We start from the raw sequence: 15592 nt of genomic DNA, 5'->3' as shown, positions 1-15592 counted from the left end.
CCAGCCGGACTCATGCATGTCACCCTGCTTCTGTGATAATCCCCAAGGATCAGACCTTTTTGGGAGAAGATATGATTTCGGATTGTATTCCATTTATTCAAATGTATAATACTCTTTAGCAATGATATGATTATATGCAATCAAAACTATTAGTTGATAAACTGTTCTGCGGAGCTCAATGTACTAGCGTTTATTACAACCCCGATAGCGATACTGACAAACGTTTACCGTACCTTCGCAAGCAACGTAGTTCTTGTAAGTACATGAAGCAAATGTATTGTAACTGCAGTTGTTTATTCCGCTGTCAAATCTCTCGCAAATCAATCCATCGAGAAATGGCGGTGTGGTTGAATATTTCGGACCGTAGCTTCGAACGCTAACCAACAAAATTTATATTGTGAAATAAATGCGAAACAAATTTCCAATAATACATGTATTTAAGAAGCAACAGGGAAAAGCCCATCGGCATAACTGTTGTTAAAACAATATACACATAATGTATCATAGAAAGACGGCCATTATTCCATCAAAGTTAGAATATCATCTTATTATAAATCTACTTAACTCCTAAATAAATTTAAATACGACGAGTTTCCATTCATTTTGTCAGGCCTCTTAGGGATGTATTATTTGTTTTTTTTAAAATAATTATACAATAATATGACATATATCAGTGTTGATATTAAATCTTGAATTACTTACGTAGCCCCTATTGCATTGCAAACCACTCTAGCTAAAGTGTATTCGTTGTCGCATGTGGATCCCCATGTATCTCCTACGAGCACTTCCACAATACCATCGTATAAACCTAATCCATCCGTAAACCGAATGTCGGTAATATCTGTTTAAAGATATTTCTTATCAATTGACCGGCATACACATTTGCCCTTTGTTAAAGAATGTGGACAGAATCTTAACGATAACTAGTCCTTTAAAGAACAATTCATAATGACAAAATGAATTAATGATGAAGCAAATGTTTTCGCATACCTAAATGTCGGCACGAATTGTTGCGGGGATACCAGACACCGTCTGTAGCACATATATACGCAAACTCGTACTCGGACGTTCCGTTGCCACACAGTCCGTGATACACTTGCACGTTGTTGACCACCGAGATATTTTGGAATTCCCCAAAATAAAAATCTTCACTACTTGGACAGGCTTTTCGAAACAGAATAAGAACTAACACTTATTATATTTGACGGTTATATCGGTATTCTGTCGACATAAGTTATGGAATTGAATCGTCACTTTAATCATTTTCGTTACTTAAAAACGTTATTGTAATGCATTAATGCTTTTGCAGAATGTAAATTGTACAAGTCAGGCATGTAAAAGCGGCACGCGAAAGCTTTCATTCAGCTCTATCTGAAGCACAAAAGACTCAACAACTATTACCAGAACAAACAATGGCCACGTCCTGGTTATGCAAACATTGTTCACCCGTTATGCTGTAGCAGTCGTCTATGGACAACTCCGTTCCAGAACAACGAAGCCGATCGTAGAATATTGGACCCTGTCCTTGCCCGTACCGTCCGTCCTTTATCACCTGTAGTGCTCTGCAAAAAAAAAATGCTTTCGTGTGCATAACGAGATATGTTATTCGATTTAAAAATAGTTTCAAATGCACTCCATTAAAAACGTAATGCTTAGCATAAAACGCTCTACTTCTTATATATTACACATAACTTTGAATATACGTACGTCAAATTACTCGACAACATACGGCAGATGACTTGGGCGTCTTTAATGTCAAAGTTACTGTTACAAACTGTACCCCACACGCCATTTATTTGTCGTTCCACTCGACCATCAAGGACACCGTTGCCGTCCGCTAGACGGATGTCTAGATCCCCGAAATCCCCTGAAATGGGAGAATAAGACATTTATGTGTTCGTTACAAATAGTTTATCAAAATTAGCTCTAATATTCTCCCTTCGTACGGCAAATCAGTTTAAATACATACAAAGACTTAAAACATTGCTTCAATTATTATCAGAGTAGACACATGCATCTGAACACTTACATTGGGGTTGGCTCTTGGCTGACGAAATCGAAAGAAATATCCCTGCAAAGATACACAATTGAAACCAATGTCAAACAAATAAGCAACAGAAAACTAACGTTAGGATACACGACATAATATTCAAGATAAATTAGTTATAATCATTGACTAGTGAGTCATTGAATGATGACACTGCCCAGTGTTCGAAACCATTTATTGAAACAAACCGTCAACAATATATATATATTGTTTCCTGTTTGAATTCGCGATTAAATGAAGTTTGCTGATAAAAACTAGGAACCAATCCGGAAACAATCGAATTGATGAACGTTAATGGGATTCATTATTATAAGCAATAAATTTGAAATTTGAAATGTATTATGCTTATCCCATCGCAGTCAGGGACATTGGATACTATCCATGATCATCTATGTACAGGTCATATAATAAATTTCTTGGCGAGATTTTAAGGACAAACACAATATATGAGGGTGTCCTCACCCTTTTAGTTCGCAGGTTTCTGGTTCATTTTGGCGGTAGTCCGGATGTTAAGGTTAAATACGCCGGCTTCTTTAAATAGGCTAAACTTGATTTTGATTCCATAATGATACAGGCAGTAGTAGTAGTAGTAGTAGTAGTAGTAGTAGTAGTAGTAGGTAGTAGTAGGTAGTAGTAGTAGTAGTAGTAGTAGTAGTAGTAGTAGTAGTAGTAGTAGTAGTAGGTAGTAGTAGTAGTAGTAGTAGTAGTAGTAGTAGTAGTAGTAGTAGTAGTAGTAGAAGTAGTAGTAACAGTAGTAGGATTATAAGTAGCAGCAGCAGCAGCAGCAGCAGCAGCAGCAGCGGTTGCATCAGTAACAGTGGTAGTAGTAGGGGTAGTGGTAGCAGTAGTAGTAGCAGTAGCAGTAGTAGTACCAGTAGTAGTGGTAGTGGAAGTGGTAGTGGTAGCAGCAGTAGTAGTAGTAGTGGTGGTGGTGGTAGTAGTAGTAGTAGTAGTAGTAGTAGTAGTAGTAGTAGTAGTAGTAGTAGTAGTAGTAGTAGTAGTAGTAGTAGTAGTAGTAGTAGTAGTAGTAGTAGTAGTAGTAGCAGCAGCAGCAGCAGTAGCAGTAGCACTAGCAGAAGCAGTAGCAGTAGCAGTGGTAGTAGTAGTACCACTAGCACTAGCACTAGCACTTGCTGTAGCAGTGGTAGTGGTAGCAGTAGTGGTAGTGGTAGCAGTAGTAGTAGCAGTAGCAGTAGCAGTAGCAGTGGCACTGGCAGTGGTAGTGGTAGTGGTAGTAGTAGTGGTAGTGGTAGTTGTAGCAGTAGTAGTAGCAGTAGCAGTAGCAGTGGTAGTGGTAGTGGTTGTGGTAGCAGTAGCAGAAGTAGTAGCAGTAGCAGTAGTAGTAGTAGCAGTAGCAGTAGCAGTAGCAGAAGCAATAGCAGTAGCAGTAGCAGTAACAGTGGTAGTGGTAGAAGTAGTGGTAGTTGTATTAGCAGTAGTAATACTAGTGGTCAAAATCATTGAACCTTGGTTCAAGAACTTGAATGCTTCTTGAACGTAAATTGCTAGCACACAAAACCGGTTTACGATGGGTGGGGCAGAGGTCGAATGGAAACAAGTTAGGAAGGACAAGCGAAGAAGAGCGAACACAGGTAGTGTGGACGATACTACCGATTCGGAGGCGTTCAACAAGCTGTCCACTGACGCAAAATTAACGGCTATTTTCCAGAAAATACTGAAAATGGAGTCAATGCAGGGGACGTTGAGACACTCAAGTTTAAGGTCACGGATAACACCAACCGAATCAGTGACAACGAATCAAAGACCTCAGATAATAAAGACAACATAAACCAGGTAACTTACAGAGTATTGCAAATTGACTGGAAATCTAGGCAACGAAACATTATTATTTTCAATCTTGACGAAAAAGACAATGAAAACCCCTATGAATCAGTGGAAATTTTTCTAGAGTCCACATTGTCACAAGAGCCTAATAACTTCACCATCACAAATGCAGAAAGATTAGGCAGCAAGGACCCACCTAAACACTTGGTTAACCGTCGTCCCCAGAACAGACCCAGAAATAGGCCACTCAAAATTACAGTTTCATCTGTATATGAAGCGGACGAACTGATGGGGCGTGGCTTCCTCCTAAAGGGTACAGGAATAGCTATGGACCGCGATTACCCACCGGAAATCTCGTAGAAACGTAGGGAAATTTGGCCCATATATAAGGACATTCGAAAGCGTTATGGTAAGGAAGTCCAATTTAAATTTCCAGCAATGATCGTCCACAACGGCGAGGTCACAGTAAACGGCTTCCCAGGTTGGTCAGACAGCTTTAAACAACTCCCGACGAAACCCACATATTTTTCTAAATATATCACCATGCGTCAATCGAGTCTGGCACCAACTTGGCCAGGGCAGGCAACCTCCAACCCTAATCATGGCCCCACGTCTCCCCAAACTTATGCACAAGCACTTACCAGTACTTCGCCGAGGGGACACCAGGAGTCGTCGCCGGAAACAAGACCACAGCACAGTGCACCAAATTCACCCTCAATCATCAGCGGCACCGTTCCGTTTAGAGAACCACTACCAGTTGCATCAAGTGCAAGTCATCAAAACCAATATGTGTCATTACCAGTGTCAAACCGTGTCCAAGTCACTCCAAGTATGCCACAAAATATTAATAAATCCAAAATCCAAAGTGTAAAATCACAAAGCGTCCAACAAAAAGCTCCTGTCAACAGTGCTCAGAGTAAACAACCAGCACGTGGTCGTCCGAGAAGCAGGTCAACTGTGCCTACTTAACCCCGTGGAAGAAGCTCGACAGCCTCGTTATCTCGTGCTACAGCTAAAAATAGCTCCCAAAAAAACCCATCTACCTAATGATGACGCTATAAATAGTCAAATAGGGCAGCGATTATAGGACAGGTGTGGAAAAGAGAGTGTGAATAGTTGTGATTTTATAAATATTGGCTATCTTAATGTATGTGGAGTGAAAAGAAAATCAGAATACCCAGAATTTATCGAATTAGTTAATAATTATGACATTCTTTGTTTAGGTGAAACCAAATTGGATCAAAATGATACTATATTTGTTAATAAGTAATAACTATACTTTTATATCGTTTGCAAGAAAGCAAAAAGTAAGACGCAAAAGTGGTTGTATTGCGATTTTGATTAAAGATTCTATAGCACAATATGTAACAATCATTGAATCAGAATCTGAATACATATTTTGGTTTAATATTGATAAATCTGTACTAGGTTCTCGATTTGAGGAACATGTATTTGTGGGAGCTATGTACATTCCACCTGAAAGCTCGCCTTATTTTTCACATGAAATTTTCGACCTTATGGAAAATCAAATTAGTAACTTTTCATTGAATAAGAAATACATCTTACTCATTGGAGATACTAATGGTAGGACAGCGTGCCTAGACGATTATTTAATGGTTGATGATTTTCTAGCAAACTATTTTCATTTTGATTACGAGACATTGAGTTTTTTCAACGCATTTTCTCAATATAAACATAAAAGTTTAACACAAAAAAGAAAATCAAAAGATACGAGAACGAACAATATAGGACATAGACTATTAAACATATGTAAAAACAATAATATAATCATACTAAACGGAAGGTTCTCATCAGATAAAAACGTTGGTGAATACACCTTTAAAAGTCTGTCTGTGATTGACTACTGTATTTCAAGCATTTTGTTGCTAGAAAATTTTTCTAACTTTGAAATTAAAGACCCTGACAACTTATTGTCAGATGGCCACTCACTTTTAAGTGTCTCTTTGGCAGTAAGCTCACGTCTAAAAACTAATAGTACGATACACGAACCTGAGTCAGAGCACAGCCTTAAAACATGCCCTAAATGGCAAACTGATAAAAAGGAGATGTTTTGTAACCAAATTAATCAAGAGCACTTAGCTGTTCTTATACAAATGGTTGAATCAATGAACTTTCAAACAGGAAAAAATGAATTAAATGTAGTAGTTGACGAAATCAGTAGCTCATTCATTAATAGTTTTAAAAAGGTGTTTACAAAATGCAAAACCCACTATAACGTCAATAATAATAATAATAATAAACCTTGGTTTGGTCCAGAATGTCATAAAACAAGATGTACATATAATTTGGCTAAATCGAAATATAAAGGAAGCCGGTCTTTGCGCAATAAACTTTCCTTAAGAAATGCTAGTCACGCTTATAAAAGTACGATGAATAAATTTATAAGTAAGCATAAAGAAATAACAGCGCGTAAACTTCGTAATTTAAAAACTCACAAACCCAAAGAGTACTGGTCGTACCTTAACAGAGTGAATAAAAAACTCGCAGTGCTCTACCCCCCTTATCAGATATGTATAACCATTTCAAAAATCTGAATGATAGTAGCAATCAAGAAGTTTTCGAGTTGCCTCCCTTAGACCGCACAAGAAATAATGACATACTAAATCGGCCGTTCTCCCGTTGTGAAATTGAAAAATGTATTAACAATTTGAATAACGGAAAATGCCCGTCTCAATTTGATTGCATCCTTAACGAACACATTAAAGCTACGTGCTCATCACTTATGCCAATTTATGTAAAATTATTTAATATTATCTTGGAGACCGGTCATATACCCGAAGTTTGGACAGCGGGTATTATTCGGCCCATTTATAAAAATAAAGGAAGCCCGCAAGATTGTAAATATTACAGACCAATAACAATTCTAAGTCATCTTGGAAAATTAATCACATCGCTGTTAAATAATAGATTAAATAAATATTTGGAAGAAAATTATATACTAGAAGAAAATCAAGCCGGTTTTAGAGCAAAATATGCAACGACTGATCATATTTTTGTTTTGTATAAACTTATAGATCTACTACGTGCTAGAAAGAAAAAAATATACTGCTGTTATGTCGATTTTTCCTCTGCATTTGACAATATTAACAGAGTTTATTTGTGGAGAAAACTACTCCAGTATGGCATATCAGGCAAATTCATTCGTATGATATACAACTTGTACAGCGATATCAAATCCTGTGTTTCCGGTGATAATAACATACTATCACCATTCTTTGAAAGTAAAAAGGGGGTCCGACAAGGTGAAAATTTGTCACCGGTTATGTCCGCAATTTTTCTGAATGATTTAGCATCCTACCTTCTTAATCTGGACAATACAGGAGTCGAAATAAGTGTACGCAACGAACAAAATTTGGTTACCTATTTAAAAATACTCGCCCTACTTTACGCTGACGATACAGCGCTACTTAGCGAAACTGAAACAGATTTGCAAAAAATGATTGATGATTTTGATAATTATTGCAGTACTTTTGATTTAAAGGTCAATATCGATAAAACAAAGGTAGTTGTTTTTGGCACTAATAGGCCGACTCGCTATAATTTCAAAATAGGAGAAAATATAATAGAAACGGTTACTAAATATAAATACCTAGGAGTATTCTTCTCAAGCTCGGGAAGTTTTCTTAACGCAAAAAAACATTTAGTTGAACAGGCCAAAAAGGCAATGCACTTACTATATAAACGTATTTACAATCTAGATATACCGACAGACTTACAATTACAATTATTTGACCATACAATATTGCCAATACTAGTATACTCTGCTGAGGTATGGGGCTATGAAAACCTAAAAATTATTGAGCAAGTTCATCTTAGTTTTCTCAGAAAAATAACAAAAACTAAAATGAGCACGTCTGCTTATATGCTGTATGGTGAAACTGGACGATACCCATTAGAAATTACCATAAAATGTAAAATTATAAAATTCTGGATATCCATTCTTCGAGGTAAACAAACTAAATTATCACATATTTGCTATAAGTCTATGCAAAATGATAATTCCAGATCTTTTAAATGGACAGATCACATCAAATCAATTTTAGATAATACTGGGTTTTCCAATGTATGGTTAGAACAATCTACAAATATAAACCCTAATTTACATAAATGTGTTAAACAAGTCCTTATCGACCAGTTTAAACAAGATTGGCACTCTGTAATGAATAATTCTTCTAAAGGCAAAAACTACTCACTGTTCAAGGAAACCCTCGAATTAGAAAAATACTTTTTAAATCTTGCTCCTAATTTGAAACTCTTTATGAGTAAATTCCGTATGGCGAACCACAAATTCCCGATAGAAATAGGAAGGTATAATAATGTTGACTACGCAGAAAGATACTGTCATATTTGTAGGTCAGACCTTGGTGATGAATACCACTTCTTACTAGTTTGCCCATCCTTTTCGAATGTCAGAAGAAAATACCTACCAACCTATTATTTCAATAGGCCAAATACAATCAAATACAAGGAACTGTTAACTTGCACAAATGTTAAACTATTGACAAGAGTAGCCTTATTTGTGAAACATTTAATACGCAACGCATGTCAGCCAGTGTAATTTCTCTAGGTTTTTGTTAAATTAAATTAATTATACTGAGTTCCCCAATAACGTTTGTAATTTATTTATACGATATGCTTGTCCAAGGCACAGACTTTGAAATCTGGCACTATATTGAATATCCCTTTTATCCCTCATATTTTGTAAATATATTTAAAATAACTGTCTCCCTCTTTTCCATGATAAGATATAAATTCGATACATGTATGACCATGAAAAAAACACAAAACCATTTTATTCCCGCCACTCGAGACAAAGCCTCTCTTCTTCGTATTAGTATAATTAAGCTTCTATTGACACTGCTGACTAAACTTATTTGTCCTCATGTTGTCATGTATGTATGACCCGAGTGTAATAAAGATATTTGTTGCTAAAAATCGGCGTAAAGAATTTCAATTTTAAGAATTTTGAATGCTACTACTTTTTGTTCTTAAATAGGTCATTTAATGTTATTGCACTGTTCTTGAACTGTTTTTAAAACTTCGGCAGGTGTATCGTGCCGTGCTTACCAATCTATTTTTGTGTCGCGAGGTTGGTGGCATAACTGATTTAATGTAAACAATAACCAAACAAACCCTGATTAAATATGATCTATGGTCGTACGAAATTCAAGCAGTATTAAGGTTTTTTGTCATTTTATACTTAATGGTATTCCGGATTCTAGGTCAAGATTAAGTGGTAGTCTAATTCCGGTCCAAAATTAAACAGTAGTCCCGTGCATAGAAAGTGTACAACTATAGTGCAGAAAAAGTATGGCAGTAAATTCAATCAATACAAAATGTTGCTTATAAGAACAAACAATCGTATAAAACATTTTTCATCTTTTAACCGTCACATTACCTGGTCTCAGACAGTCAATGGCATGGAAATCGACGAACAAATCACAATGGAATTCTCAAATTAGTCAATTATTCGAATGCATTTAAGTGAATACAATTTTTTTATGACCGCAAGTGAAATAGAATACGATCTCGCATTGTAATTATCTATTTTTAAATGTATGCGTTTCCGGCGCTTTATTTATTTCTCTTCCCGCTTGAGACACTCTTGGTAGTTAAATCAAATATTTTCAATTTTAAACAAATACTTGACACAGTTAATAGCTTAATAGTACAGTTGACATTGTACACACACATTGTTTCAAGTTTCAACGACAGCAATCAGTTTTGATTCTGCTAATCGTATTTCTGAAACTTGTTTTTGATAACAGAGGATTATAAAGGCGGTGGAGTTATGCATGACTGAACTTGTTCATAACTATACTTTATTACAAGCAAAGTTACTTACCTTGTCATGAAATAACTCATGACTGATCCTAGATATCCATAATACACATGCTACTTTTATAAAGAAACATTTTACTAAAGAAATTCGTTCCCGCAAAATGGATTATAGTTTCCACCAGTCGGATTATCACGGCACTTCAGGGCGATTATGGCAAAATTGCCGGACGACGACGAGAACGTGCCCTATTACGTCATCTTTACGATATAACTATGGCCAACGGATACCTAGTAGCCAAATAAATTACGCAAACAAAGCTTATAAAGGGATTTAAACGGCACTAACGGTGCAGAGGAAGTGAATAACACCTTCCGTGTTTCCGTAACGAGTACTGCCGGAAACCATAGCGGATGTTTACATTCGGTGAAGGTCTAAAAGCAGTGAGACAAGGAAATGTTTGTTGAAACGTTTTGTTTTACCTTTTCTGCTTAGAAATGCTAATTATTCCAGCGAAATGGCGAGGGCCATTCAAGCCCAGAGTCTTATGAAACTGACCCGTTATAGGCTTGATGGACCCTATGTGTTCACATATTTGAATGAACGTCAAAATCAGCCGAAGTAAAAACAAGAAATACTTGAAGAATGGAAATGTCGCCGTCTTATTCCAAAAACACGTGAAAAAGGTTTGCAACTAAATTTCAAATTACTCGTTATTTCTAATAGCTTGGGCTAAAGCCCTCAGGTAATTATTCTTCCCACTGGGGCAATTATCAGCCCAACGGCATGGTTTACCATGTATAATTCTATAATTAATAAGTGATTTCAAGGTAATATTCAAAAAATAACAAATAAGGTTTAGTATTATAAGTTTTTTCAAACATCTTTGCATGGTCACTTTCGTGAATCAATATATTTAAAATGAAAATAAGCTCCAATAAGGTAAGGTAGATATTAGAATGTTTTTAATCAAAATGTCTTAATCATTCAACCATACTATATTTGTTTTTGCTGCACAAACAAAATGACCCAAAGATGTATATTTACTGCAAGTACTGACGTAGTTCTTCTCAAGCCATAATGAAAATGATCAAATGTTATCATTTCCATTTCAGCCAGAGAGAAATGGTCGAGTTATCTATCATTCACCAAAACGTTCAACTCTTTCGCCATATGCACGAAATAAAACATTGCATAATACTTGGTATCTTCTAACGCAATTAACTTTGGACAGTATGCACTTAATTTAGCTCTTATTATAGAAATCTAATAAAACTCTATCTATTCATCTTTTTAACTATATGGGATGGATATCATTACAAAGCCCATATAAATAGCACAATGGCTTGATATATGAAGCTTTCATACATTTCGAAACTTTTCATTTTGAATAATCTACCTCCCATGTAAGAAAATCCCCAATAAAACGGAGACGCTGAACACTTTTTCATATACCGGTAAAGCAGATTGGAATTGTACATAGTACACACAAGACATGCTTCTTTCTTGAATATATTTAATTATTTGTTCAAACATCTTGTACATTTTCAAACATTGGTAATTTAATTGTTTTGAATACTTTAAAGGGGCAATATCGGTTTTCATATGCAATTAATAGAAATAAAGACATTAGTCAGTTTGTAAACCGGAAGTTTAGGCTTGGCTGAATCCCCTAAAATAGTGTTCGAATGGGCTGTTCCTTAATGCGAGATTTTACTGTGAGTAGTTAATCTGAATGACTGATGGAGTAGGATCGAGTCAGTTTGTTGTGTGTAGATGGCTATTGGTAATCTGATGGTCAACATGGTTAGGGATCTTCTATCAATCAAGGGACTAGATACCAGAAAATGCGAACCAACGTAGACACAGAGCTCGAAAGATCAACTTCAATGATGAAATTGATCGATTGAAACATTCGAAGGGTTAACTCTTCTGAAAATGACAGCGTTGTTAAAATGCTTATTGACAATTTAGTCTGTGAAACGGTCAAATGACTTGCAAGGTGCTCAGAAAAAAAACATTCCGCACTTCTGTTAAACTTGGAAACCATTATGAGCTAATTTTAAATGGGAGAACTGAGCTGAGACAATGACATTGACGTTGCGTTTATTCTTCAAACTAGCTCACACTGACAATTTTAGCCTTGCTTAAGGAACTGTAATTGCCATGTGTGGGAGTATCTGGTGTGTAGTCATTTCAAGGCGTGTAACAAAATACCATTGTCAGATTGCCACAATCATTGCAACAATTGTACAAAAGGCGTTGGTATAGACTATATGACCGGGTCGCATGTGACTGTCGTTTTACTGTTTGGTGCAATAATGATGATGGTCTTTAGAAAAGTGAGTTTTAAATGCAGCAATTTATAATATAAGAGTAGAAAGGTGAAATAGACTTAGTTAAGTTGGGCATATATTTTTGCAAGTTTGTGAACTTGTAGTTTAAATCTGTTGACCAGAGGAAGTGTAGAAAAGACTCGCCGTGTTAGTTTGAACGTTTTAGAAAACTCGGGAGATGTTAAATAAGCTTATTTATAGTTGATCAGTTAGGTGATTCAGATTTGAAAGAACACACATATTTGGAAATGATTTAAACTCTTTCCATTAGTAAGATATACAAGTATTGTTAGAAAAAAATCATTCGTAATTACGTTTATAATTTTATGAGTTAATAATTGTTTTCAAATACAATAATTTGATTAATCATTTTATAAATTTTAGTCAAGGAAGTGCAGAAAAAAATGTAAATATGTTAGCAGTTTGTTTTATGAAATACCGCTCGGTTTGTGGTGGTTTTGGTGGTGGTGGTAGTAGAAGTAGTAGTAGTAGTAGTATATTTTTAAGGGGGAGAGGCGGTAAAACACTCTGATACAGTTAGAAAGGAAGTACGAAGTCTACTCACAAAACACTGCTCGTGCAATGGCGACCCAAACTGGCTTCGGTTTCATCTTCTCAAATCATAATCAAGGATCTGTAAAGTTAAACATCACTATCATATTCATTTCTTGAACGTTTAACTAGAATATATATACTGATGTCGAAGTATCTCCAATAGGGCTACAGTATGATAGGCATTCTCCGTTCTTAGGCAAAAAGCTCGTGTTTCCAGTAACCTGACCGACCCTAGTTTTTCGCCAAGAAAAAGGTCCCGGGAGTGCGTCTCCTTTGCGGTACGGAGAATAAACACTCATTCCTGATCTGTATTACCAATACGCTTGGTCAACAAATTGGCGGCGTCCATACTCTAAGTGGACTTGAAAAAATGCCTTCATTACGCAGGCATGAATGCCTTATATAATTAAAAAAACAACAGAACTAAACGCAGTATGGAGAACATTCAACCCTGTCCCTGCTCCGATAATAAACAAAGGAAGTAACATGTCATGTATGTATAGTGTTTCCGAACGAAATGTTATGGTTTCAGACATTCAATTCAACGTTGTGTTTCGGACTTTTTTGTCAATAATGAAAAGCTTGAATATGAGACAATTGAGCCGATACAACAGAATTTTTCATTTTACTGTCATATGAAAATGAAACTGTGTTTACTACTGCGTAGAAAAGTATTATGCGCGTGTTGGTTAAAAACTGAAAAATAAATCCCGCCTACCGACTCTATTTTATCATCAGGTAATCGCAAACACAGTTATTTATTATTGGCCTTATTGGTATGTACTACAGTCGAAGCTCGTTATGTCGAGTTCTGTTATCTCGATGTTCTGGTTTTGTCGTTATCTCCATGAGTTGCCCGTGGTCCCAATGACTTCGGCATAAGAGTTTTGACGGTATTTGTTATCACATTGTTCAATTGTAAGTATTGCGTAAGAAATAATGAATATAATTTATGCTTTCAAACACGTTATTTTCTTAAATTGATATCGTAGAATTATAATACGATTCCATTGCACGTTAATATCGTGACTCGTCTTCGATATGCACATAGCATTATTCTTTTATATTTAACTCATATACTCTTTGATATTCAATTTAAGCAGATTCACAAAATATTTATCCTGCCCTTTTTACATAACGAGTTCTCCTTAACAAATTATAATACGCTTTTTTTTATCGAATACCCCTTCTACTAGTTATCAAACGTATTCGTTGTCAGTAGGAATACACTTCAGCCAAAGACAGACAATTTTGCGTTTAAAAATAATATGTTTGTTCCCGGTTTTATGCCCCCCCCCCCCCCAATTTAAAAATAAATTAAAATAGGATATACTTTTACTGGGCAAATTCTTTCTTGAGATTTTCCTGTTACCAAAAGCTATAAATTATATGCTTAAGAACAAATATGTGTTCGGTATTAGCATCACTGGTATTGTTAAAAGCCAAAAACATTCCATTTTAACTGTTTAGAAGCAAAAAAAGACACAAGCAAATGATACAAAATATTTCTCAAGGCAATAGAATGATTTACGGTCGGGGCAAAAAAATAAAGTATGTCGAGAAACCGGGTTCAAACATTTTCGAATCGATAATGCTATTTACTCTTTTATTATATTATTGCAAATGCATGAACGGAATTAATTGCGATTGATTATAAAAAACACTCCAGAATCCGGAACACAAAACAGCTATGATTAATTAAGACCGTGTCGTAAAACTATTTAGTTTTAAGTTTCGAATATAAACACACAACAAAAAGCGTATCCTTTCAAATACAAATTACCAAATAATTCCAGTATTGTCTCCCGAGTTCTATACATTTAGTGTGATTGTTTGCTAGTTACGAATAACTAAACTATTTATGTTTCACTTATAAATGCACTTATGCGTCTGTCAAAACAGTTTTCCTTTCTCAATGGAGAACTATCCTATTTCATAAAATTATATAGTGTACAGTTTTATGGCACGTCAAATTTATATTATGTTAAGACTAATAAGAGTGATATATCATTTTGAAGGTGTTCAGTTCATTTAAAACTTATAACTTGATGAAGTTTGCGCGATGTTACGCGAGGTGTTTCGCATAGACAAACCAAAACATATATACCCTAGACCATCATATACCCTAGACCATCATATACCCTAGACCATCATATACCCTAGACCATCATATACCCTAGACCACCATATACCCTAGACCACCATATACCCTAGACCATCATATACCCTAGACCATCATATACCCTAGACCACCATATACCCTAGACCATCATATACCCTAGACCATCATATACCCTAGACCATCATATACCCTAGACCACCATATACCCTAGACCATCATATACCCTAGACCATCATATACCCTAGACCATCATATACCCTAGACCATCATATACCCTAGACCATCATATACCCTAGACCATCATATACCCTAGACCATCATATACCCTAGACCATCATATACCCTAGACCACCATATACCCTAGACCACCATATACCCTAGACCATCATATACCCTAGACCATCATATACCCTAGACCATCATATACCCTAGACCACCATATACCCTAGACCATCATATACCCTAGACCATCATATACCCTAGACCATCATATACCCTAGACCACCATATACCCTAGACCATCATATACCCTAGACCACCATATACCCTAGACCACCATATACCCTAGACCATCATATACCCTAGACCATCATATACCCTAGACCATCATAAACCCTAGACCATCATTCCTTAGTTACTCTGGGTTAACATTGCAAACATATTTTTTATCGAATATTTAAGTTTCAGTAGCTCACCTGTATCGCCTTAATGAATAAACATGTGTATAAAAAAGTCATTTGATATCGTTAATTCCTCTCTAAACATTATCTACTTACCTATTCAATTACGAGTTCTTTATACATGACGTAGACGTATAATGGTTGTTCTTTTCCCCAACACTAGTATAGTAACTGGAACCTGAAGCTAAGAATTATTTTGTTAATACCTGAAATGGTGACATTTGCCAAGGTATTCATTAATTTGCGAAACACAAAATCCCCTACTGT

The 15592-nt window shown here is 35.9% G+C and overlaps 1 protein-coding gene across 4 annotated transcripts in view; it reads right to left on the bottom strand.

Annotated features, from left to right (window-relative positions):
- Positions 1 to 15592, bottom strand: part of LOC128211356 (scavenger receptor cysteine-rich type 1 protein M130-like) — a 42693-nt gene that overhangs the window by 26864 nt on the left and 237 nt on the right. For 3 of the 4 annotated variants that reach the window (XM_052916050.1, XM_052916052.1, XM_052916053.1), the window contains exons 1-8: positions 14307 to 14444; positions 12534 to 12602; positions 2030 to 2071; positions 1708 to 1867; positions 1402 to 1562; positions 991 to 1164; positions 703 to 841; positions 234 to 376 (exon numbers count right to left, since the gene is read on the bottom strand). In XM_052916050.1, coding sequence (XP_052772010.1) covers positions 234 to 376; positions 703 to 841; positions 991 to 1164; positions 1402 to 1562; positions 1708 to 1867; positions 2030 to 2071; positions 12534 to 12579 — 865 coding nt within the window. In that variant the 5' untranslated portion in view covers positions 12580 to 12602; positions 14307 to 14444. Of the gene's footprint in view, positions 1 to 233; positions 377 to 702; positions 842 to 990; positions 1165 to 1401; positions 1563 to 1707; positions 1868 to 2029; positions 2072 to 12533; positions 12603 to 14306; positions 14445 to 15421; positions 15510 to 15592 lie in introns of those variants that run through there. The other variant, XM_052916051.1, reaches the window with a different exon arrangement.

Source organism: Mya arenaria, chromosome 12, assembly GCF_026914265.1.
Source record: "Mya arenaria isolate MELC-2E11 chromosome 12, ASM2691426v1".
NCBI classification, from domain to species: domain Eukaryota; kingdom Metazoa; phylum Mollusca; class Bivalvia; order Myida; family Myidae; genus Mya; species Mya arenaria.
Note: the sequence above shows the minus strand (reverse complement) of the source record. Positions and strands in the feature narration are given on the sequence as shown.